The sequence below is a fragment of the Acomys russatus genome, chromosome 27, assembly GCF_903995435.1.
Source record: "Acomys russatus chromosome 27, mAcoRus1.1, whole genome shotgun sequence".
Taxonomy (NCBI): domain Eukaryota; kingdom Metazoa; phylum Chordata; class Mammalia; order Rodentia; family Muridae; genus Acomys; species Acomys russatus.
The window spans coordinates 13,276,491-13,300,507 of record NC_067163.1 but is presented as its reverse complement, the minus strand read 5'-3'; the positions used below and the strand labels follow the sequence as shown (position 1 = coordinate 13,300,507).

General features: G+C 45.2%; 1 protein-coding gene across 3 annotated transcripts in view; it reads right to left on the bottom strand.

Annotated features, from left to right (window-relative positions):
• Window positions 1-2,574: 2,574 nt before the first annotated feature.
• Thsd1 (thrombospondin type 1 domain containing 1) overlaps window positions 2,575-24,017 on the bottom strand; it is a 34,166-nt gene continuing 12,723 nt past the window's right edge. For 2 of the 3 annotated variants that reach the window (XM_051169549.1, XM_051169550.1), the window contains exons 3-5: window positions 20,117-21,076; window positions 8,948-9,106; window positions 2,575-4,936 (exon numbers count right to left, since the gene is read on the bottom strand). In XM_051169549.1, the coding sequence (XP_051025506.1) occupies window positions 3,558-4,936; window positions 8,948-9,106; window positions 20,117-21,076 (2,498 nt within the window). In that variant the 3' untranslated portion in view covers window positions 2,575-3,557. The remainder of the gene's footprint in view (window positions 4,937-8,947; window positions 9,107-20,116; window positions 21,077-24,017) is intronic. The other variant, XM_051169551.1, reaches the window with a different exon arrangement.

Sequence of the window (24,017 nt, the reverse complement as noted above, 5' to 3'; positions counted from 1 at the left end):
GTTTGAGTTCTGCCGCTAGGAGTTGAAGAAATGGGATTCCTTAAGGTGAGTTGAATGTTCAGATTTGCACTTTATAAAGAATATTGTGGCTCCCGTGAGTCGGGTGAATCAGATGAGAGCAAAGCAGAACAAGGACATTTTATAAATTTAATACAAAAGACCATCCTGGGCCAAAAACCTATGGCTAGACAGGCCGCAGGCCCTAGAGGGGAACCTAGTACCAGTACTCTGCTTAGTGGATCTAGCATTAAACCAATTCCTTATGCCCGAAGATTTAAGGCACCTCTCAACTCTCATGGGAAGCTTCTGTCAACAACGATCAACACAGAAGCCTGCAACTTACCAAGGTCTGAGAAGAGACTGCAGAATGCTCAGCACTAAAGAACATAAATTACCTCACAGCCCTCCTTCCAAGTCTCAGGGATCATCAGAGAAGAGGGGGTGAAAAGATTGTAAGACTCAGAGGTAGTGGGTGTCTCCAAGGAAACAGTGTTCTGGACATGGCGCACTAACTACACATGTGCACTCAAGCAGTTGTGACGATGTGCACAAAATCTGACAGGCCTAAGCCAGACCGAATTCCATCACGAAGATGAGAGCTGGGCAGGAAGTTCCATTCTCAGCTAAGGCACTGCTGTTAGCACTTGCTGGCTTCCCAGAAAGGAATGGTCAGTGTTCTCTAAAGGTCAAGCCATCAGCGGGGCGTGGTGGCACACGCCTTTAATCCTAGCACTCGGGAGGCAGAGACAGGTGGATCTCTGTGAGTTCGAGGCCAGCCTGGTATACAAAGTGAGTCCAGGACAGCCAAGACTACACAGAGAAACCCTGTCTGGAAAAACAAAAACAAAAAAACAAAAAATAAAGGTCAAGCCATGACAGGCCCACCATACTCCCATATTAAGGAATATTTGGGCAATTGGCTTTGATAGGGAAAAGACACAAAACTGGGCAGGAAGAGAAAGGGGAATGGATCTGGGAAGAGGTGGAATAGGGGATGGATAGAATCAAAACTTATTGTACAAAACTCTCAAATACAAAAGGTAATGCGCCATCCAACAGGGACTGAGAAAGCAGAGACAGCATCAGTAGAGTGAGAGGATTACTAGTGGTAGAGACATAGTGAAGACAAGTTCAGAGTGACTTAGGTCTCCAACTTTGGAGGTCAGCTGTGTGTAGATGTTGGACCTGAATGCAGAACTGCCAAGGGAGGACAAAAACATGTTTAGGATTCTACGATTGGATGACCAGTTCAAAGATTTCCAGAAGGATAATAGGCAAAGGGCTGGGAATCACGTTTGAGAATTTTTATCTGTGGATGATGGCTGAAGTCCTGAGAGGATAGGCTTGCCTGCAGGAGTCCTGAGTGAGGAGAGATAAGCGACTAAAACAATAACAAGATGTACCCACGAAATATCAACAATACGGTTGGCTAAACAAAACCGGCACAATGACAACACCAGTCAACTGGGCAGCATGACAGATGGAATTTCACAGGGTCCCGACCCTAGATGACGAGCTACAGTCAATCAATGGCTCCTGAGAGGGGGGAGTTTTTCTCCAGGGGCATGATCCATCCCTGACAAGTTTCAATTAAGTGGCCCCATTTCTACACACACACACACACACACACACACACACACACACACACACACAGAGAGAGAGAGAGAGAGAGAGAGAGAGAGAGAGAGAGAATAGTTAGAGAAGGAGGAAGGAGGAGTGGAAAATATGTAAATATAATACTTGAGTAAAATTCTAAAATAAATTTTAATTTTAAATTTTAGATTAAAAACTATATTTAAAAAGTGTCACATGCCTTTAATCCCAGAACTCGGGAGGCAGAGGCAGGTGGATCTCTGAGTTCTAGGCCAGCTTGATCTACAGAGTGAGTTCCAGGACAGCCAGGGATATGCAGAGAAACCCAGTCATGAAAAACCAAAAAGTAATAAGATGAGATAAAAAGAACATTTCTTCTCGGCAAAGTGAACATGGACACATCACAGGGAAAGCTCACCTAGATTGCTGGAGCCACATATAGAAAGGTAATCTGAAACACAGAACCAGCAAAACGCTGGCCAAGCTTCCCTAATTTGTTCAGAGGATGGTTGGAAACACAAACTGGCAACACCAAAGTAATAAAAATAAAAACAAAAAAATACTTAAACTGAAATCTCATATTGTCTAATGAACACATTTCCTTTATAATGCTTTACAATGTATAATGTACAATGTATAAAAAACCATTCTAATCCAACCACACACAGTCTTAAGGCATTTCACCAGGAGCCCACTTATTCTCTCCCTATGGAGTCACTATTCTATAGCAGCCACTGGGGCTAGTCTGCAGAGACAGGATGGTAAGAAACAGGAAATCTCTCTACTGAGATTTACAGTTTACACATTAGAGACTGATGAAGCATCCCTCTCTCGTAGGAAGGACTTCCCTGTTAGTGAGAGCCCCAGAAAACTGGGTTAGGTGGATGGTGAGCACCCTGTTTCAACAGAAAGACGGTCAGCTCAAAGTGTTTGTCATGAACCTCCACATCTCTAAGCTGTTGTAGTCTCAGTCTGACACTGCTGGATAATTTACTGGGAAATCTGGAAACAAGCAAACATGGCGCCCTCTGTGTCAAAGGTCGGCACACAGGCCTGCGCACTTGGATAAAGAACAAAGCGTTCTGCTGTAATAAACAAAGAAAGTGGAGAACAAGAAGCCTGGCCCTTCCTTCATCCGTGCACAGCAGTTGTCAGAGAGCTCTGGACAGTCTACCCCCTCCTGTTTCTGAAAAGCAGACAGTCATCACCAAATCAGTTCCAAAGGAAGCACATTTTAATTAAAAAAAAAAAAAAGTCATGAGTGATACTTCAACAAATATTAACTTTTGAACCCCCCGTGTTTACATTTGTGATTTCTCCCTATCTGAAACCTCCGGGGCTGGCTGACATCCTGATCAACTCCAAAGGAAGGAAAGCCATCCAAAGGCAGGATGGGTGTGGCCGCATGGAGATCACCATGGAAACGAATAAAACCGGGGCTATTTATGTATTCGCTAGCTGGTCATTCGGCCACTGGGCTGGAGGGAATTGTGCCACTTGGTACCTTGGTAACAAACTTCAAAAGAAGCAGCCCCATTTTTAGGCTTTTTGTTTAGTTCTCACTTCACAGCAAAACAAGTTGCAAGCTCACCCCTGTAATAGTTCTGGGCTTGTGCGCGCTCACACACACAGCAAGCAGCGGGAGGCCTCCTCCCCTTTGGGAAAAGCCCCCACATTCCTAAATTAGGAACATCCCAGTACAGTGTTCAAAATGCATCTTACATATTTGCCTTCTTGAAATTTTATTAGTGGCAATAAGCCAATAGAAAAGGGATAACAAAAAAAGAAAAGTTAAGGATAAATACCTTCTTCCTGATTAATTACACACACAAACACACACACACACACACACACTCTGGGTGAACTAATTCCCACAGTTACACAACATAGTTGACAGAAACTATGTGTGCAGTGGATCTTGGCAGCTGGTAACGGACCCTGGATGAATCCTGCCAATTCTTAGCCTAGATCACCAACTTCTCCACACTAAGTGTACTTGTGGTTTCATCCTCTTCGTTGGAGCCGAAATATCCCGGGAGGTCCAGCATTCTCTGCTCAGCCTCAGTGAGACGGAAGGAAGTGTTGTCATAGAAGGCGAATTCTGGGTGGATGGGGTAGCTCTGGCACTTATCTTTTCTGCAGTGAGAAGGACTAAGCTGACTGACTTTCTGGTAGCTATCTTTGAGGAAGATGGGGGAGGACTGCTTTCTGGAAACACTCCTGTGACTGGGGGACGGTCCCCTGTGAGCTCGGTGAGGTTCCATTCTCTCAGCTCCTGCCACCAATCCTGTCTGGCGATCCCCCAGGTCCGGTTTCCTCCTAGGGTGCCCCACGGCGTAGGATTTAGAAAGAGGGCCCAAAGGACTACTGGTCCGACCTGCCCCTTGGAAGTGTTCGGGTCTCTCTGGAAGCACGTAGGCGCTTCGACTGGGAGGCCTACACCTATCCTCCAGCTGGTCCCAGGTCCTCATCCTGGAACTGTAGGCCGGGGCCTGGCGGGGAGTGAGGGCTGACAAACTCCTCTCCCGGAAAGGGCGGGACTGCTTGGTTTCGTGAAAACTAGCAGTCCTCCTGAAGAGGGAACTTCTGGAGTGGCACCTCTCGGATGAGCCATCTCGCCCACCAGTGGACCTCAACTGGGACTTGCGGATCAGGGTCTGGCTGGGACTGACTGCACAGCTGGGCGGAGGCACGAGGCAATCCAGTCTGGAGGGGGGCCTCTCCCCTGTACTTGCCACAGGCTGGTCCAGAAATGGAGACTTAATTCGGAACTTGCTTGCTGCGGCCTCTTCGGGGCATTCCAGGTCTAAGGGAGGGCTGGCAGCGGCATCCACTACAGTGTCTGTCAGGGGATTCTGAGACACGTGGTACACTTTGGTGGTCTCTGTCAGCCCTTTCTTCTTCATCTCCTTCAACTGCTGCTGGGCAAGGCGGTAGCTAAACAGGGGCGGGATAATTTTCTGAGCGTTGGACTGGAAGCTCTCGCTGCCGGAGGCCTCATCCTCGGGAGACGCTGGTGCACTGCACCTGTAAGTCAATGGGATGCCTGAGTCCCCTGGGCTTCCCCTGGGTCCGTCACCCGCATCCGAGAAGCTTCCTCGAGGCTCGCTCAGCTCGCAGATGTTCTCCTCATCCGAGTTCTTCCGGAAGCCAGGGGAATGGATGGAATTGTGCCGAGCAGGGGTGCTGCATTTGGGGGCCCGGCCAAACCGCCTCCAGAGAGTGATGAGGACCGTTACAATGACAATGAACAAACACAGGGATATTCCTGTGACGGTCACGACATTGTTGGACTTCGCCGGATCCTGGGGTGGAATGGGTGATGGGCCTGGTGGCCGGAAAACTTGGAAAAGAAAGAAAGAAAAAAAAAGAAAGAAAGAAAGAAAAGAAAAGGGTTAAACCAAGCATAGTCTCCTATGTTGATTTCTCTGCGTGATTTTAGGGCCTAAGTAGTTGCCCCAGTTATTGGAGCAATTTAAAAGGAAAGAACCAACGACTTGGATTCCTGCTGAGTATAGGCAAACCAAAGTGACCAGTAAGGAGAAAACCCTGCAAAAACTGGGACCACAGAAAGGAGGCTGCCAGAGAAGCCACAACCAAGAGACCTCTGTACTCGCCTGCTCCTGCTAAGCCTCTCCCGCAACCTACAAAGATGGGAACATGGGCTACCTATAATTAAGTGTACCCACGAGGGGTATGTGGGGAAAGTCTAAAACTCAAAACCATGATTTAGGTAACCATACCTAACCTTTCACAATTAGCAAAACTGAGGAAAATCACGGCTGTTAGTTGTGTAGTACACCACTTGTCCCATCCTGATAATCCAGAACCCGCCTCCGACTCTCAACGGCCACGACCCTTCCCAGCATCCACCTGGCAAAGACTCATCTTCATTATCTGAACTCTCTCCAGCGTGTGTCCAACAGTTAGGATGTTTTGCGAAACTGCAAAACCCTATCCAAACACCTGGAAACTTAACTCGGACTATTGCCTCCTAACCTTATTGCCCCCATTACACCACCTGCGCACGCGCACCTCGGTCACTGCCCACTACTGAAGTCCTTCTAGGCGCCTGTGCCTTGTTCTCTATGGTATCACGCAGTGTTTTGCCACCTCACCTGGCTCCCGATGTTTCCCTTGTGCTTTTCTGCTGTTCTCTAGAGCACGCCTTATCCCAAATGCCTCAGGCTCCTTCATCTCTCCTCATCTCAGGTGAAACCTGTCCATCCCCCCCCCCCCCCCCCCGCGCCTTCCTCCCTCCCCAACCCTCTCAGCTGGAAACTGTAACACATGGTATGTCTTTGTTTTATTTTAAAGATCAGGGTCGTGTGTGTGTGTGTGTGTGTGTGTGTGTGTTTCAATGATCACAACTCGTTTTATTAGAAAAGCACAGGCAGGGCTGTCTATATCTTACATCCTTCTAGAGGACCAATTCAGGGCCTCAGACATCTAAGGACTCTTACTTCTGAGCTACATTCCTAGCTTTTTCTGCTCCTCCCCCAAGAGCCTGTGAGAAGCTACTCCTGATATACCCAATTTTAAGGGTACATAGTTTCACAGGCCATTCGATGGCCAGTCATCTTTCATGCCCATCCCTTGCCACACCCAGGGGCTTCGCATCCCTCTTTGCCTGAATCCCTATGGCCACCACTCAAGTTTTCACTTAGGGTACTGAAAACTCCTTACGAGGCACACTTTCCAAACCTACCCTTTTTATTTGTATTTGTGTTATAGCAAAGATGTGTCTACAGCACAGGTTCAAACCTTTGGGGCCCACTGGGATGCTTCATTCTTTCCCTCACCTCCAGGCTCACCAGCTTCTAGGCACAGTGAGCTCTCTGCGGTTTTCCAGTCTCTCCTGTCCTTTTGGCTGCTGCTCCCTTAATTAAACCCCTTTGAACATTTCACCTTCCTGGGTGGTACAGTCTCTCTTCTCAGACTTCAGCTGAAGCAAGAAGAGCTCCTTTAAAATGGATTTTCACCCTACATGCTTCTGTAGAGGGCTGTGGGCGCCTTTGCCATTTCAGGCTTTGCATTGTATCTTGTATCTATATGCACCTTCCAGGATACTATATCATATTTCAAACTGAGGATATATCGCGTAAGTAAATTCAGTATTTACTTACAATCCCAGTCACGGCTAACTGTAACCTGCACATAGATGGTACCCAATAACCATTAGTTTAACTAACAGATTCATTCATTATTAAAAAGGACGATAGTAAAACGATCACTATTACACCAGATAAGATACGCCTACAGCAGCAATGGACTCCTCCTGCTCTCTTATTGAAGTGTCACATAGCTGTACCCAGACAGTGGCACAAAAGCATGTTCTTCTACAGCCAGACAAAACTCTAGATCCTCGATTCAGTGAAAACAATCGGTGAAAGATTTGTTCCCTGGTGTATCACTGTTAACGGCGATGACCGTTGATGACAGTGTCTGGCCCATCCCTCTCTCCTTTAACCCTTTCTGGAGATGCCTCTGACCTTTAGGAGACCTTTACATCTCTTGGAAATGACAGACAGAATAGGAAGAAGCCAGTGCATGGAAAGATCATCTTATCCAACTAAGCATTTATCTCAGGCCCTCTGTGTACAAGAAGGGGCATGTTCAGCTCTTAGCTGTCTTGTTAGAAACATACGCATGTCCAGTCCCCACCCAACATGACAAGTTAGAAAGCGAGAACATGAAATAGAATCACGTTCTCTCCCCGCCACACACACACACACAACAATTGCTAATTCCACTTGCTGACGCCTCCTCCAGAAAGTCACTCTGGCCTGAGGTACAAAGGGAAAGTACTTAAGAACAGGCAGCTTATTGTGTGCAGTTGGTACCACTCCCTTTGGTCCCTCACTTCGTGACTCTGGGCAGGGCACCTCCATGTGCCCAGAGCCTTCCTCTGAATGTGGGGACAAGGGTGTTGAGTCATCACTCAGTACCTGAGGACTGTCTCCTGGGTTCTTGGGGAGATCAGATTCTGCAGGGGTCATATTTGCATAGAGTTCACACGCATCTTCTCCCTCTTGAAGACATTTTTTAGGTCACCCACAATGCCCAGTATAGTATAAAAGTTACATAACTAGTTTTCATACTGTATTGTTAACAGAATAATGACAAGAACGGCTGAGATTGGCATTAATGGTGGAGCAGGGAAAGACACCTGCCACAGACCCTGACACCTCCCAGAGTCTGGCTCCCAGAACCTACACAGCAGAAAGAACTAATGCTTGCAGGTTATCCTATGACCTCTACACAAGCACCATGGCACATGTGTGTACTCCAAAGCTCATGTGCATGTGCCCATGAAAGATTTTAAATGTTTTATAAAAAAGTGGGAAAATGTTTTTACATGTTCTGATGCAATTTCTTTTATAGGGTTTGGGACTTATTAAATAAGGTGAGAAGAATAGCCTAGGCTAGGGCCGCAAGAAGAAGAGAAAATGGAGAATTACATTCTTCGGATGTTAAAATGAAGAAAACAAGGCCCATGGTACTGGCTGGAAAGACAAAGTAGCAAGAATGGCCTTCTAAGACCACAGATGAGGACAGTGGGAAAGGCTGCTGGGTGCCTATGGTTTGGGCTAGAAGGTTCTTTGAGATTCAAGCAGAGGAAAGCAACTAACTTCCTTCCAGTCCCCAAAGGACAGGAACTAAGGGCGCCTTTGAATACAGAACAGAGACTATAAAGAAGGCAGCCTCAACAGAGGGACGTTATCTAAAAGTCAGGGCCACAGCGGAAGCTGGCCAACTAACCCAAGCTGCTTCTCAGGGGGTGGTTGGTAAACCTGGCTGAGGGACCATCACCTCCAAGGACCACTTACATCAAATACCCTTCGAGCACCTATCAGGATGAACCTTGATGATGCTTAGAAAACGCAGGAAACTCTTCTCCCTAGGGATGGCAAGAAAAGCTATCCTTGCCTCCTCCCAGATATAACCGGTAACAAACGCCCTTAGGCCACTGGGAAGGAAAACACAGGTGACCTGCTCCAATCCACACGCCACCCTTTGCACAACCTCTGAGATGACACGGGGAAAATCAAAGAGAGATTCCCACAACATTCTCCATCAACTAGTTCTGTGTTTTTTAAAAAATAACTTAGTATGTCTGAACCTTTAGACATAGTCCTGTGTAACTTCCCTCACCTCCAATATTGAATCCTGTCATCTCACTGGCAAGTTACTGTTCCAACTACTCCAAGTTTTAGACCCTGGTAAGTACAAAGCCAGAACAATCCGTGGCGATCAGAGAAGCAAGCTTGCACTGAGCAGACTGGTGCTTCCCAGACAGGCCTGGTTGACAGAGGCTCTGAGGAATCACCCAAAAAGAACCAAGAACACCTACCAGCACACTCCTCCAGGGAGCACAAAGAGGTCTCGGAGGACATTCCAGAACAGCTGGGGCTGGAGGGGAAAGAAGTGAGACACACACGGCGACGCTCTCGGACAGCATCCCCGCACGTGGTACTACACTGACTCCACGGCTGCCATGGTCCCCAAGTTTCTGCAAGGATATAAGCCATGGTTTTAGTGCTGTTTCCTTTGAGACTCAGGATTTTGCTGCCCGGCCCCCCAGACGAGGCAGCAAAACTCAAAGCTCTGGTCTTTAAAAGCTAGAAGTAAAAGAAAAAAAAAAATCACATAGATGTAAAAATTTGTTAATCTTAATCTCAAAAACAAAGAAATGCTGTATATTCTATAAAATCTTCGCCAGTCTTAGCATTCCTACAACCCACCAACCAAAGAGCTGAGGTCAGAGGGCAGAACAGCCTACACTGAAAGGAGAGTCAGGCCCCTCCAAGGAAAGAGGAGTGTAACTCTTGTTTGCCTGGGACATAGTCCAGGACCCACCCACACAAGCTCATCAGACAGACACATCTAAAATGAAGTGAGTTACTTGGCTACTGAAAGATCAGGATGAGAAGGCAAAGCCCCTGGGGATGAGATAGGAACAGGAATTTGTACCCACTTGTTCTCTTCTCCAGGAATCCCACCAGGAAGACTGAGGTCATAGTACGGATGGAACCAGACAAAGCCTCCTCACCATGTGGGTCTGAAGATGGAGTAGGTCACAGTAACAAAAAGACATCAAACCTTATAGACCGTTCCTCTCATCTTCTCAACGGAACAACAGCTTCAGCCATTGAGAAAACCGTAGCAAGGCCGGGTGTGGCGGCTCACGCGTTTAATCCCAGCACTCGGGAGGCAGAGGCAGGTGGATCGCTGTGAGTTCGAGGCCAGCCTGGTCTACAAAATGAGTCCAGGATGGCCAAGGCTACACAGAGAAACCCTGTCTCGAAAAACCAAAAAAAAAAAAAAGAGAGAGAGCGAGAGAAAACCATAGCAAACTGTCATGCTGAGGGTGTTAACTGAGGCCAACAGCCAAGACAGACTGGAAAGAAGGAAGCTCCTTGGCTCTTGGGGAAGAGCTGAAAACATCCTGGGCCCACGCTATCCGAGGCCTTCCACTGCTACAGATCACAGAGGCCTGCCTCATCTCTGAGATTCAGATACACAGCACTGGCTTCAGATGAGAGAGAACCACCACAAGGCAGCTAGTAAGTCAAGCACCTAGTAGCTTAGTATTAGCAACGAGTGATACCTCCAGGTTAGAAAATTAAGTTCCAAGCCCCAAATGCCAACCCCTTGGAGCCAGCAGAAGGCAAGAGCTAGAGGCGAAATCCAATCTGAAGGCTGGCAATACGTCTCAAAAGGAAAGGGTGCTTGCTACTAAGCCGGAAGATCTGACTGAGGTCAATCTCTGGAATGCACAAAAAAATCCTCCAGGATGACCTCTGATTTCCACATGGGTGCCAAGAATAAAAGTGACGGTTGACCAGAAACATGAAGACGATCCCGTTGGCAGCACAATGTTTTCCCTAAACACAAAGTTAACACCGACCGAGACTCTGTAGGAGCCAGGCTCAGTAGGAGTTGCCAGAGCAACACCAACAGCCCAAACGTGGCCCAGTTGTTACCACATTAACCCAAACCCCACAAAAATAGCCTATTGAAAGCAGACGTATGCCATTTCTGGGACTAAATTACATTTGTCTCAGTGTCTACAATTTTAGACAATGCCGAGGTGCATAAAAAAGTGAGGAAAAAGAATAAAACCACAGAGTGAGTTCCAGGACAGTCAAGGCTACACAGAGAAACCATATCTCAACAAACAAACAAACAAGACTAATGTGTTAAATTAGACATTAGTGGGAAATCCAAACAAGATATACAGGCGCATGAAAAGGCATCACTACTACGGTAAGCTGAAAAGATAAATGGAAACACTAAAACCACAAAAATCCAGTGGTGAAAACAAAAATGCCTTCCCCAGCTCCCAGTATATTCAACACACCTGAAGAAAATAAATATTATAAGTAACTAGAAATAACTCAAATGGAAACATAAAGATATCTGAGTAGAATATGCATGCAAAAAGCACGTGGTGGGAGTGTGACACAGCCCAACCCCACCCTGTGCAGCTGTGTTGGGAGGAAACCTAGTGGAAAGTATTTCGGTCCTAAGGGCTCTGCCATCATGAATGTTGCTAATTGATTTCATCCCAAAAGATGTGGGATGTGCACTTTCTCCTTTTCTCCTGTTTCCCTGGTGACATAGCAGGAAGGTCCTCACCAGATGCAGCCTCCTTGGCTTTGGTCTTCCTAGCATCTTGAATTAGAAATAAACCCCAGTTCTTTATAACTGATCCACACTCAGATATTCTGTTATTATATATAGCACAAAAAATGGACTAAGATAAGAAGGGGAAATGACCCGAGCCACTCACATGAGTGAGTGAGAGAAGCCCAAACTGTGGGTAGCTGAAAGCTGCCAAGTAGACTCTCACATATGTATTTGGAATTCTGGAAGGATACGGCAGAATAAGGGAGAAAAATTACTTGAAAAGATATGTCTTAAAACCACCCAAAATTAATAAAGATGCTAGAGGACAAATTCAAGATGCTCAGGAAACATCAAGCAGGAAAACATACATCAAGAAAACAGAGAAACATGTCACTACGATGATTTGATGGATAAAGGCACTAGTCCTATAACTTGGAAGCCTGGATTCCACCCCCTCAAAACTGGGGTAAAGGTAGAAGGAGAAAACAGACACAAAGTTGTCCTCTGGCCTCCTCACCTGCAGGAGGATGATACACACTCCCAGCTCCCAGGCAATAATAATAAATAAATACTTTTTTAAAAGTTAAGCTGGTGAGATGGCTCTGTTGGTGAGTCACCTGTTGCCAAGCCTGAAAACTTGAGGTCCATCCCCTGAACCAACATGGTGAAAGGAAAGCACCAACTCCCATGAACTGTCCTCTGACCTGAACATGGGTGCTCTGGAATGAACACACACACGCGCACGCGCACACATACACACTCACATACACACACATGTACACACATGCACACATACACGTCATGTGTGCAATTTAACTTTTTCATTTTTTCTTAAATAAAAGTTTTAAGAAAAATCAAAATCTGGGGCGTTGGCTCAGCAGTCAGGATTGTACCTGTGTTCTGCTCTCAACACCCACAAGAAGCAGATGGAGATATCACACCCTGGAAATGACCAAGAATTACAAGTGGCCTTCTCATCATATGCCATGCAAACCGGAAGTGGGGTCTCTAAGGATGCCACACCTAGTGAAGGATGTCTCTCAAAAATAGAGACAAAGAGGTCTTTTTCAGGCAAACAAAGGCTAAGAGAACTGATACCCAGCAAGCTTATCCCTTAGAGTCACTATAAGGTACATGTAGCCAAGCACAGCAAGCAGAGGGACACAGTCACAGACACTCTTGGTTTCTTTGTGCACCACACAGAGTTTCTTTAGAACACTGGGTTCTGAAACATAACTGAGCCTAAACTGGAATTTGACCACTGCTGTATGATTAAAAGCACAATCAAGTGAAACACACGACAGCTGTCACATAGCGAATGAGAGGGCAGAACTGAGTGTCCTAACTGTTAAACATTTACCTTGTGTACGTAGCAATACCTGAAGGCATGTGAGAAATAGCCTTGGCATTGCTCACAGGAATGCACAAACTGTGTGGCAGGAAGGCAGCAAGGCAATTCTTTCCGGGCTGGGGGTGGGGATGCCAGAATCCAAACTGGGCTAGCAACACACAGGGGCCAACATGGCTCCTGCCTTATATCTGTCACAGGTGGTGACTACATCTCATGCCCTTGGTAGGGGCTCAACTTCACAATCTGATGTGATTGGCTAACCAGGACGAAGGCAGAGGGGAAGGGTCACAGAGAGACGAGTCCTTTAAAAAATAAAATAAAAAGCTTCTTCTCTTCCCTCCTGGATGTTTGAAAATGTCTTTTAAAACTATTGTTTTATGTTTGTTTAAATTACATAAAACACATATAAATGAACACGCACGCGCACGTTATTGCTGTTGCTCTCGGCTGCTTTTTAGAGGTTAGAGGCAAATCCCTCCTCCTGCTGAAGACATCATGAACTTCAGACACAAAACTTGAAAAATTCTAGCTATCTCTGAGCTTCCTCCTCCCTGAGGACTAGGTTTTAGACCACCAAAAAGTGTTTCCAAAGAGGGAGGCCATCAGTACCTCCCCGAGGGTGCTGCCTATGAACCACCCCCAAGGACCAGCGTGTCAAGGTGTTCCTATGGGTGCCACAGCAGCACTCCACCTTGGCAGTGACCAGCAGCTGCCTAAGTAGACTTGAGGCCTGCTCATCAGGAGGGACCCACACCTGGTCCTGGGGACTTAGCCTAGTACCCAAAGCTAGTGAAGCTATGATCTCAGGGGGGACCTACTGCCGCCGCTTCGCTAAAACAGAGTAACTCCTAACTGTGTTCTAAATACGTATCCTTATACCCACAGAGAAGTGTAGAGCTCAGCCCTCATCCAAGAGGCTTGTCTTTGTGGCAAATGGAGATCATCACAGAAAAGCACAACTGGTTAAAATACAGAGAACACCTGGTCCCAAGGTGCCCAGCCCTGACAGAGAGCCTACAACACAACTTCTGCACCTACAGTTCAGGGAATACCATGAGAGAGGACAGAGAGACTGGAAGAGTCGGAGGACCAGAAAGTCTTCTATGCAAGAACAGGGGAGCATGGCTGCCTAAAGGAGACCAGAACAATGAGAATGCTAAGAGACAGGCCATTGTGAAAGGGGGAAGTCTTAAAGGGCCCCACCCCCAGGAAAAAAACCACAGGAAACCAATACCCGATAAGAGAAGAATTAGTCTTCCCCAGAAATCAGCCTCCTAAAGTTATATAACACCAACTGGTCAGCCCTGACACCATGTACATAAGCACAACACTAAACAGGCTCAGCAGATTGTATGTACATGCTCATGTGTGTATACATAGATGCGTGTCTGCATGTGCAACAATAATAAAGAGAAAGAGGCCATGAATTTGACACAGAGTAAGGGGAAGTGGAAAGGACTGGGGGGAGAAAAGGCAAGAGGGAAAATGATGAAATTATATTTTAATTAAAATGACATTATTAAAGAAAAAAATGAAACCATTTCTCACAGGTAGATAGGGGTAAAGATCTATATTAAAACCCCTAGGACAACAACTAAAAATATTTTAAGGGATAAATTCATGGTTAAAGTAAATCATAAAAGTCTTCAGTTAACCTACAAAAAGCCAAAACAAAACAAAAAACAAAGATCTAATGGAAGAAATATAATCCAAGAAAAAATAGACTTTAATCCAAACATGTAATAATAATACTAATCATAAATTGTATAAGCATACCAATGAAAAAAACCAGAGATTGTTAGATTGGATTAAAAATTTGACATGACGTGTGTGTGTGTGTGTGTGTGTGTGTGTGTATGTGTGTGTGTGTGTTGTTTGAAACTAAACTTTGTTTACATAAACACATATAATGTATAATATATAAAAGGATATAAGAAAGTATAGCTCATGAACATTGGAAGAAAATGGAGTATCTATATGAACAAAATACAAGGGGCTGGAGAGATAACTCAGTAATTAAGGCTATTGGCTGCTCTTGCAGAGGACCCAGGTTCAATTCCCAGCTCCCACGTGGCAGTTTACAGCTGTCTGTAACTCCAGTCCCAGGGGATCCTACAGCGTCTGGCCTCCACAGGCACCAGGCACACCCATGACGCATAGCTATATACATAAGCAAAATACCTATATACATTAAAAGACAAACAAACAAAACAAAAAACAAACCAAAAGACCAAACTGGCTGTGGAACCAGAGATATTACCTGGATATAGAGGAACAACACTGGACAAATGACTCACTTTACTCTTTTCTCTCAACAGTCCTAAAGGCAGATCCGCCTATAAACAGAGCCTCAAAATACACAAAACTGCCCCTAAACAGCTTTCTTCCAGGCCTGGGGATGGGACCCAGAGCCTCTGGCAATCAAAACAAGTGCCCTACCACTGAGCTACAGCCTTCAGACAAAAGGCTGCTGATAAATTCAAACCTCCTCAAAGCAGATAAAAAATCACGGCCAAATCCTTCTCTCTCAGTCTCTCAGTCTGCACCGACCCTACTATCTGCCAGAGCTCGCCCGCATTACGAATCCTCGATGTAACAACGGTCCTTCATCCAGCGTGGACAAAAACTTCTAACCCAGCTCCAGGTATGCAAAGCCCTGCAAAACCATCAGGAAAGTGCACAGGGCAGGTGTGTTCTCGGTGGAGCCAAGTGGTGCAATCGTTGGGAATGAGTCATGGAATATGAGTTCGTTAAGGTAATTAAGGCTCTGGGGATTTTCACGAGAGTATGAGCATTATAAATGAGTATCATGGACCAAAACGTCAGCTGAGCTGTGGTAATGATATTCCACACAGAGGTCCAACTGAACACAATATCGGTTCTGTGCCTCCTGGATCACACTGTAGTGCGTCCCTCGGCAGAACAATGAGCTGGCTTTGTCTGCAAGGCTCCGGAGCAGCTCAGGCGGAGTGTGCCCCGGGCCTCCACAGCTCTGGGAAGCTCCTATGAAAGTCGCTCTGTGTTCACCTAATGTGATTTATTTTCTAAAAATCTACTGGGAATTCTGTCACTGTAAGATCTATAGAAAATTAGGTCAACATACAGTTGGTTTACCATTTTCCTGTGTTCGTGCCCCGTTAACACAAAACGGAGAATGACAAGACAGTGGTCCTCTTGTTTCTCTCAGCATTCCAACTGAAAGCCCAAGATTGGTAAATTGGATTTAAAAAACATGACCCAGCTGTTTAAAAAAGACTTTTGACTTTTGGTAAATATAATTTCTTTAAGTCATTTGTGAAAAAAAAAGCCAACAGGTTGGGCGTGGTAACACACGCCTTTAATCCTAGCTCCCCGGGAGGCAGAGGCAGGTGGATCTCTGTAGTTCAAGGCCAGCCTGATCTACAAAGCGAGGGCTGTTACACAAAGAAACTCTGTCTTGAAAAACCAATAAATAAATAAATAAATAAATAAATAAATAAATAAATCTTAATGTAAAAACTTTTTTTTCATTTTAAAATGTTGTGTTTGGGGCTTAAGAGATGGCTTGTTTGTTAAGAACTTTTGTGTGAAAGCAAGCGGGTCTGAATCCAAATTCATCCCCAGCATCTGTGTCGACGCTAGGCATGGCTGTCTGTGCCTGCACTTCTAGCACCGACATTGGTGGGAGCAGGCACAGGCCAGCTGAAACAGCTTCAGTTCAGTAAGAGACGCTAGTTCAAAAACAGCAAGAAAAAGAAAGTGGAGCGCGTTAGAGGAAGACACTGGAAGGAGGCGCCTTCTCATCAAAGACACTGGCGCTCACACACACTTGTGCAAGCGCATGCACATCTACCATGCAGATGTTATGCTGTTCCCCCAGAACGTAAAATCACGGCTCAAAGGACAACAAAAAGTAACCATTTAAACTACTCTTAGCTGGGCGTGGTGGCACACACCTTTAATCCCAGCACTCAGGAGGCAGAGGCAGGTGGGTCACTGTGAGTTCGAGGCCAGCCTGGTCTACAAAGTGAGTCCAGGACAGCTAAGGCTACACAGTGAAACCTTGTCTCAAAAAACAAAACAAAACCAAAATAAACTACTCTCTTTTTAAAAAAATCTATTTCTAAATCAAAATAACTGAATAGGAATTACCTCTGTTCAATTCAACCAGTGATCAAATTTACACAGGAAAAATATTTAGGTGCTTAAGCTTCAGAGCCCTGAATATAATAAACAACTCTGAAGAACATACTCTAGTGTGGGAATTCATTAGACATTGTTAGTCCAAACATCACACGTGAAGAGCGAGATGACCACTATCCAAATAGTTGTTCTTCATGAATGAAAGGTTATTTTATTTGGTCCTCCTTAGATGTCCATAGATATAGATAGATAGATAGATAGATAGATAGATAGATAGATAGATAGATAGATATAGATATAGATAGTTTAAAACAAGCTTGTTTGGCCAGGTAAAAATGCCTTTCCAACCACCACAAGAGATCATTTCTGAATGAACAAAATTTGTCTGGAATGTATAAGAAAACTTAGTTTCTGTCTTTAAGACTATGTGAAGGACAGAGCTGATGAGATATTGACATTTGTACAACACTGTGCTCTAGAGACTAAGGAAACAAAACATGCTGAGAAGAAATCCCCCAGAGTGAGTGAAAATCAAGGACACCCGGGAGAAGCAGTTAAGATTTTTCTCTGCACAGAGCAAGGCTCACCTCTACTGAACAGGTCATGTGCATCCCTGGCTACTGGACATATATACATTACAGGTCTTCCAAAAAAGGCTACACAGTACAGGATGGATGAGGAAGGGGAAAAAAACCAGGATCTTTCCCAGTTGGAAAGTATTTTATTGTCTTCTATAGGAATTGACGTATGGAAGGCGACAACAGGACAGTGGTAACAGCTACTCGCCAAGCTGGTCTGCTTAGCCTAAGGTCTCCGCTTGGTTTGTGGTTCTGGGAATAGAAGCCGGGGCAAATGCACAGCCGCTGAGAGACATCCCCAGTTTGTCGTCTACTCAGCTTTGTGCTCTGATGCATCACTCACACTTCCTGAGTGGCTTACCTCACTTTCCTGTGCCTTCACTTCCCCCTCTATAAAACTGACAATACAGTGAGCCTAAGTGATAGGCGTAGATAGGATTATAAGGCCCAAACAGGTTAATAGTGACAAAAAGCATTTAGAACAGTACCAGGGATGAATTAATCATTGTAAAGAATGTGAGTCCGTTTGGCAACACCCGAAATGTACTATATCCTAGGATCCTAAGATATGTTTGGAAGAAGAGACGGACATAAACACATTTGTCCATTAACAAGGGATTTAGTGAATCGGTGACTCACGAAGGTTGCAGTGAGGAGGCTGGAAGAATGATGGGTAAAGTGCTGCGATGGGAGGGCCTCTCCCCAGTATCCACGTGAAAACCTGGGAGCCATTTCTCAGGAGTCATCCACCTTGCTTCTGTCTGGACATGATTTCTCACCAGGTCCTGGGACCTCTCCATTAGGCTAGACTGACTAGCCAGCGAGCCCCAGGGATCCCTGTGTTCACACCTCCCCAGGTTTTCACCCCCTGCCCCCACACACAGACTAGTGTTCGTGCACTACCAAAGGAGAAAGGTAAACACCAAAACAGCTACAAAACCTTCCATCTACAATGGTGATCCGCCTGCAAGATATGCTGGTTGATGCAACAGTGGCACAAAGCTTTGGGGAGTAACCAACCAGTATCTTATTTTATTTAAGGCCCACTCCATAAGATGGAAGCTGTACCTTACGCCATACCTTATGTTGTGCGAGTAATTAAGAATCTGAGACTAGATAGTCCAAGGACCTAGGAGGAAAACATGGCGTAGCAATAAAATGACTCCTAATGATATTCTGCCATACTCAGATCAGTACCTTGCTCAGCCATCACTAGAGACACTGCCTCATGTAGCAGATGAGAAGAAATACAGAGACCCACGGTCAGACATGCAGAGAGTGAGAGACCTTGGAACACTGATCTCTAAATGGGATGTCTCCATCAAATTCCTCTCCTTGGAGCTATGGAATATACAGGAGACGAGATGGAAAGATTGCAAGAGCCAGAGGGGATGGAGGACAGCAAGGAATACAGCAGGACAGATGCACACACGAATTCTCAGAGACTGAGGCAGCATGCATTGGACCTGCACAGATTTACAGCAGACGGGGTCCTAGATCTGAAAGGAGAAGTGAACACATGTCCCCACCCCTAACCCAGCAGCTATCTTCAATTGATAACCACTCACAAATGAAAAAAGAAAAATGGTTTTCTCTAAGGGTATCTCAGTGGGGAAACAAAACACATTTAAGGGTAAGCCCCGTGCTCAGCAGAAGTGGCTAACACAAAGTGAACTCAATGGCGTCTGGGGAGGTTCTTTGTCTCCTAATGTTAAGTTGAGGGTTTTTTTTTTTAACCTTACAGGTCCTTCTCATGCATCTATATACTTTCAGATTTGTGTTTTTGTGGGATTCTTGTGTATGGAAACTCGTGCTTCTCCTCGGATATATGCGTTCCTTGTGCTTTTTCTTTGGCTCTTTTTTTCTTCTCCCTCCCCCCCCCCCCCCCGCCGTTCCAATTTGTTTTACCTTATTTTATTTTATTATTTATTATTCCTTGGATGCCTGTTTGTTTTCTAATGAAAAAGGTATGGATCTGGATGGGAGAAAGGTAGGGAAGAACTGGGAGGAGTATGGGGAAGGGAAACTGTAATCAGAATATAGTATATGCAAAAAGTCTATTTTCAATAAAATAAGCTATAGTGTCACCCCTAAGCATCAAGGACCATGCTGATAGAGGACACAAAACACTGAAGGAGCCAGAAGTTGGGGTGGACAGGAGTGAACCGGTGTCTTTTGGATGTGGCATGACCTCTGCACTCAGGACCTCTCTCACAGCATCTGTAGCTGCCTGAACAAGACTGCCATGGAGTGGAGAGGGCCCTCATGAGCCTCCATCACTAGCTGAAGAGCTACCGATGGTTAATAGTCTTCGAGGAAAACCAAAAGCCTAGAGGGGTTTCGCCAATCTGATTAGTCGGACAGTCATATGGTCCCCCAGCCTCCAGCGAGTGCCATATCCCCACAATCTATGTCCACAGACTCAACTAGCTATGGATAGAAAGCATTCGGGGGGAAATACCACATCTCTACAGAACACATCCAGACTCTCTCTTCTTGCCATTGCTCTGGAAACAATACAAAATAACAGCCACTTACCCAGAATTATACTGTAACGTTTTACAAGGAACCCAGAGATGACTCGGGGTTCACGGGATGTGATGTGCCGGTTTTGTATGAATCCTATGCACTGCTGGTACCTGGGGACCCCCAAACCAATGTCCCACAGAACCTGAAATACCAGTATGTTCTTCATCTTTCAGAGGGTGACAATGCTAATTGGTACCACCTGAAGAATGAATGAACTGTGAACACCACAGCTCACCTAAATCCTATCAATTTGATTACACGAAGGCACTGCTTTGATTTTTTTTAAATGCTGAGAAATCTCAATACCAACCTATATTTCTCTGAATTAGCATGCACTCCTTTGCAGAAAAATGGCTTTTCCTCAAAATCCCAAAGTTAAAGCAGTATTTGTTCTTGCCCACATCAAACAAAGTGCAGTTAAACACTGTCCTCCTCTCTCCCAGGGGCAGGCTGTTCTCGGCCAGTTGGAAAGTCCTCTCCTCCGGGTGTCTGGGGGCCTCTTTGTAAACAGCAAGCATTCCTTGGACAAAGACACAAGGAGGTGGCAGTACCATCACCTCCACCACAGATTCACATGTGACTTCTGGCACCATCATCAATTTGTATCCGAATTTTTGGGCCAGGTCAATAGGTCCCGTAGTAGCAATGACTGCGTCTCGGCCCAGCAACCTCAGCACCACCGTGACGTAAGCGTCCACCCCTATGGGTGCACAGCCAAACTCAACCCACTGGGCTTGAGTGAGTTTTGTCCTTTTGCTGGCTCTGATCTCCAGCGGCTGTCCCAAACTTGTCCTTGCCTCAGGAAGGCGGTCAGTGAAAATAACGTCCACCAGCATGTCCGGCTTGTCCACAGGAAACAGGCAGAGTGGCTGGGAGGTAAAAAGACCCACTTGGAAGGTGCCTTCTGCTGCCTTGGCGGTCCTATTCAAATCGATGTGAAAGACGGGCCACTCTACTTTGAGAAAGGCACTTTTCTCCCAGCGGGGAACTTTCGTGCTATTGTCTGTCACTTCTGGAATCATGACAAACCAGTAGTCACCAGCCTCCTTGAAGTAGAAGCATTCAAACTGAAGTGCCCCCCGGGACTGGTTGGTCAGGAGGTACTTAGTGGTAAGAGTCTGATTGGTGTTGGCCTCCCACAGCATGACAGACACGTTCCTCAGTTTCCCGTTAACATCATCAAGATAGTGGAAACCCACTGACACTGTTCTGTTGCTCAGTGCAACATGGACTGGCTCTCGCAAGAGGAGGTGGTCAGCTTCTCCAAGGACTGAAAAGAAAAGAAATGGTCAGAGTTCTTACAGGGTGCATTTGAGTAGGGCTATTAGTGAAGCAATGAAAACAGCTTTTTTAGACACTAGAGAATGTGGAACCAAGCCAAGGATGGCCCAGAACGACACCAGCCCAAAGAGGCTGAGCACCCATTTTGGTCTTTTCTTTTTTTTTGCTTAAAAAGGACACTGTCCTCCTCTCTCCCAGGGGCAGGCTGTTCTCGGCCAGCTGGAAAGTCCTCTCCTCCGGGTGTCTGGGGCCTCCCGCTTCCCCCCCTACTCCCCTCCCCTATGTCTGTGACTGAGGGGGATCTCCTCCCCCTGTATATGCTCATAGGGTATCAAGTCTCTTCTTGGTGACCTGTTGTCCTTCCTCTGAGTGCCACCAGGCGTCCCCATCCAGGGGACATGGTCAAATATGGGGCACCAGAGTTTGTGTGAAAGTCAGATCTCCTTCTCCACTTAACGGTGGAGAATGTCCTGTCCATCGGCTAGTCTGGGTAGGGGTTTGAAGTTTACTGCCTATATTTTTCTTGGCTGGTGCCATAGTTTGGTCTTTTCTAAGTGCTCTGTTCTCTCATCACCTTGTGTTTAAAATGGTGGTAAGCATTCTGAATTCACAGCACTCTAACTGCAGTGAACAACTATGAACATTGGAAAACAACTGACAATTCTCAGGCCTACAATTCAGTCCCTCACGTTTCTTTAATCATTTTCTGGTATTTGGAGGGCGGGGCAGGGAGAGAGAGACAACAGTTAGAGAACATTTGATTTAAATGGAACAGCACAAACTGCTCTAGATTAGTTTAAATGTACAAAATTTAACTTTTCTTCAAAGTAATTGTTGCCCAGTATTCAAAATAAACACTTAGACATTTTTTATCAGTAAAAGAATCAAGTGTTCTCCCTGTGGGTAAGGAAGGAATTTTCAGGTGGAAAAGATATGTCATTTATTCCTTCTCTGTTGGCTACCCATAATAGCATGAACATTTCTGAAATAACTAGGCACGTCCTTGGCAACTTTAATGACATTACAGCAACTGCTACTGGCATCGACAGCAGAGATGACTACTAATTTCCCAAGTACCATTCAGTTATGATCAACCATATCTTTTAAAAAGAGACCCAGCAGAGCAGCTGAAATGGTACAAAGGGTGCAAACACTAAGAATCTTTGTTCCTTTTCTGAACCGAATCCAAATACATATCAAAGCAGGCAGAATTTGGCAATGCAACAATCAGCTGGTCCGTGGCCGGGTAAGACATTATTCTATAATGAAAGAACTTCCAGGACCTCATTTTGGCTTGAAAAAAAGTTGCATTGATTAAAAAAATGTATTATTCTTACTGTATATGCCCATGCGCATTAGTATATACAGATCATACTGTGCGTATCTAAAGGGGCTCGTGTAGATTTCTTTTACACTTACCATCTTTAAACTCCCTTTATCTGTATTTAAGAAATGTGAGTTGAGGAAGGTATGCACTAGTGACAGGGACTAAGAGACCAAAGTAATTTTAAAGATATTTTTTCAAAAAAATTTTTCAAGTGTGTGTGTGTGAGAATTATGTAAGCACATATGTATGTATGTATGTACTGGGCACATTGGATTCCCCTGGAGCTGGAGTTACGGATCACTGCACAGCCCCTGACATGGATGCTGGTAATGCAACTCGATGCTTCCCACTTGCTAGTCACTGCTGAACCATATCTCCAGCCCCACTATAGTCATTTTTACACAGTCAAATGTAAATCTGAAAGGGCAGGGTGGTTCTCTAGTGATCCTAAGATGAAGGGGCACGGTGTCACTCTGTCAACTACTTTGTTAGGGTTTCTGATGCTGCCATAAAGCACCATAACCAAAACCAGCCAGGGGAGGAAATAATTTATTTCAGCTTATAACTGAATAACTTATTCTGGTGTCTAGGTATTTGGGGGGTGGGAAATGGATATACAACAATTAAAGAAAGTTTGATTTAAATGGCATAATACAGACTGCTCTAGATTACTTAAAATGTAAAATGCTTAACTTCTCTTCAAAGTTATGATTGTCTGATATTCAAGATAAACACAGATTTTTTTTTTTTTTTTTTTTTTTTTTTTTTTTACCAGTTAAAGAACTTGTGTTCTTTGCTGGGGTGAGGAGGGAAATTTTCAGGTAGATTAAAGATGTTATTTATTTATTCTTAGTTGGTCATCCATAATAGCACGGACATTTCTTAAGTTACTAGGTATGTCAGACTCCATCACTGAAAGAAGTCAGGGCAAGAAACCAACACAGGAACCTGGAGGCAGTAACTGAAGCAGAGCCATGGAGGCGTGCTGCTTACTGGCTTGCTTCTCAAGGCTCACTCAGCCCGCTTCCTTACAGAACTCAGGGCCACCACTTGACCACAGCTGGTACCACCCACAGTGGTCTGGGCCCTCCCGCATCAATCATTAATCAAGAAAATGGCCTATAGGCCAGTCTTGCGTTGGCATTTTCTTAGTTGAGAGTTCCTCTTCCCAAACGACTCTAGCTTGTGTCTCGCTGACACAATATTAACCAACACAGTTAACTAACAAGTGTGGGGTTGTTTGGTTTGGTTTGGTTTGAGCTTGGGTTCCATGTAGCAATCCTCCTGCCTCCACATCCCAAATGCTAGGAAGACAAGCATGCATCATGCCCAATGATCCACAGTCTATTATAAATGACGGAGATTGTCAATGAGGCTGGCCAGATTCTGATTTAAATGGGAGCCAATTTATGAAAGCAACATACATGCCCACTGAAAAAGGAGAACAGAGAAGCAATGAGTGGGTCCCGGTGGGAGTAGAAAACACAAGGTATGCATTAAAGGAAGAAGTTGCTACTGTACCCCAGAATTCCTGCTTGTGTGAATGAGAAGACACTCTCCTTCTAAAAACTACAATCTGCTCCTACAATATTCCTACACCATT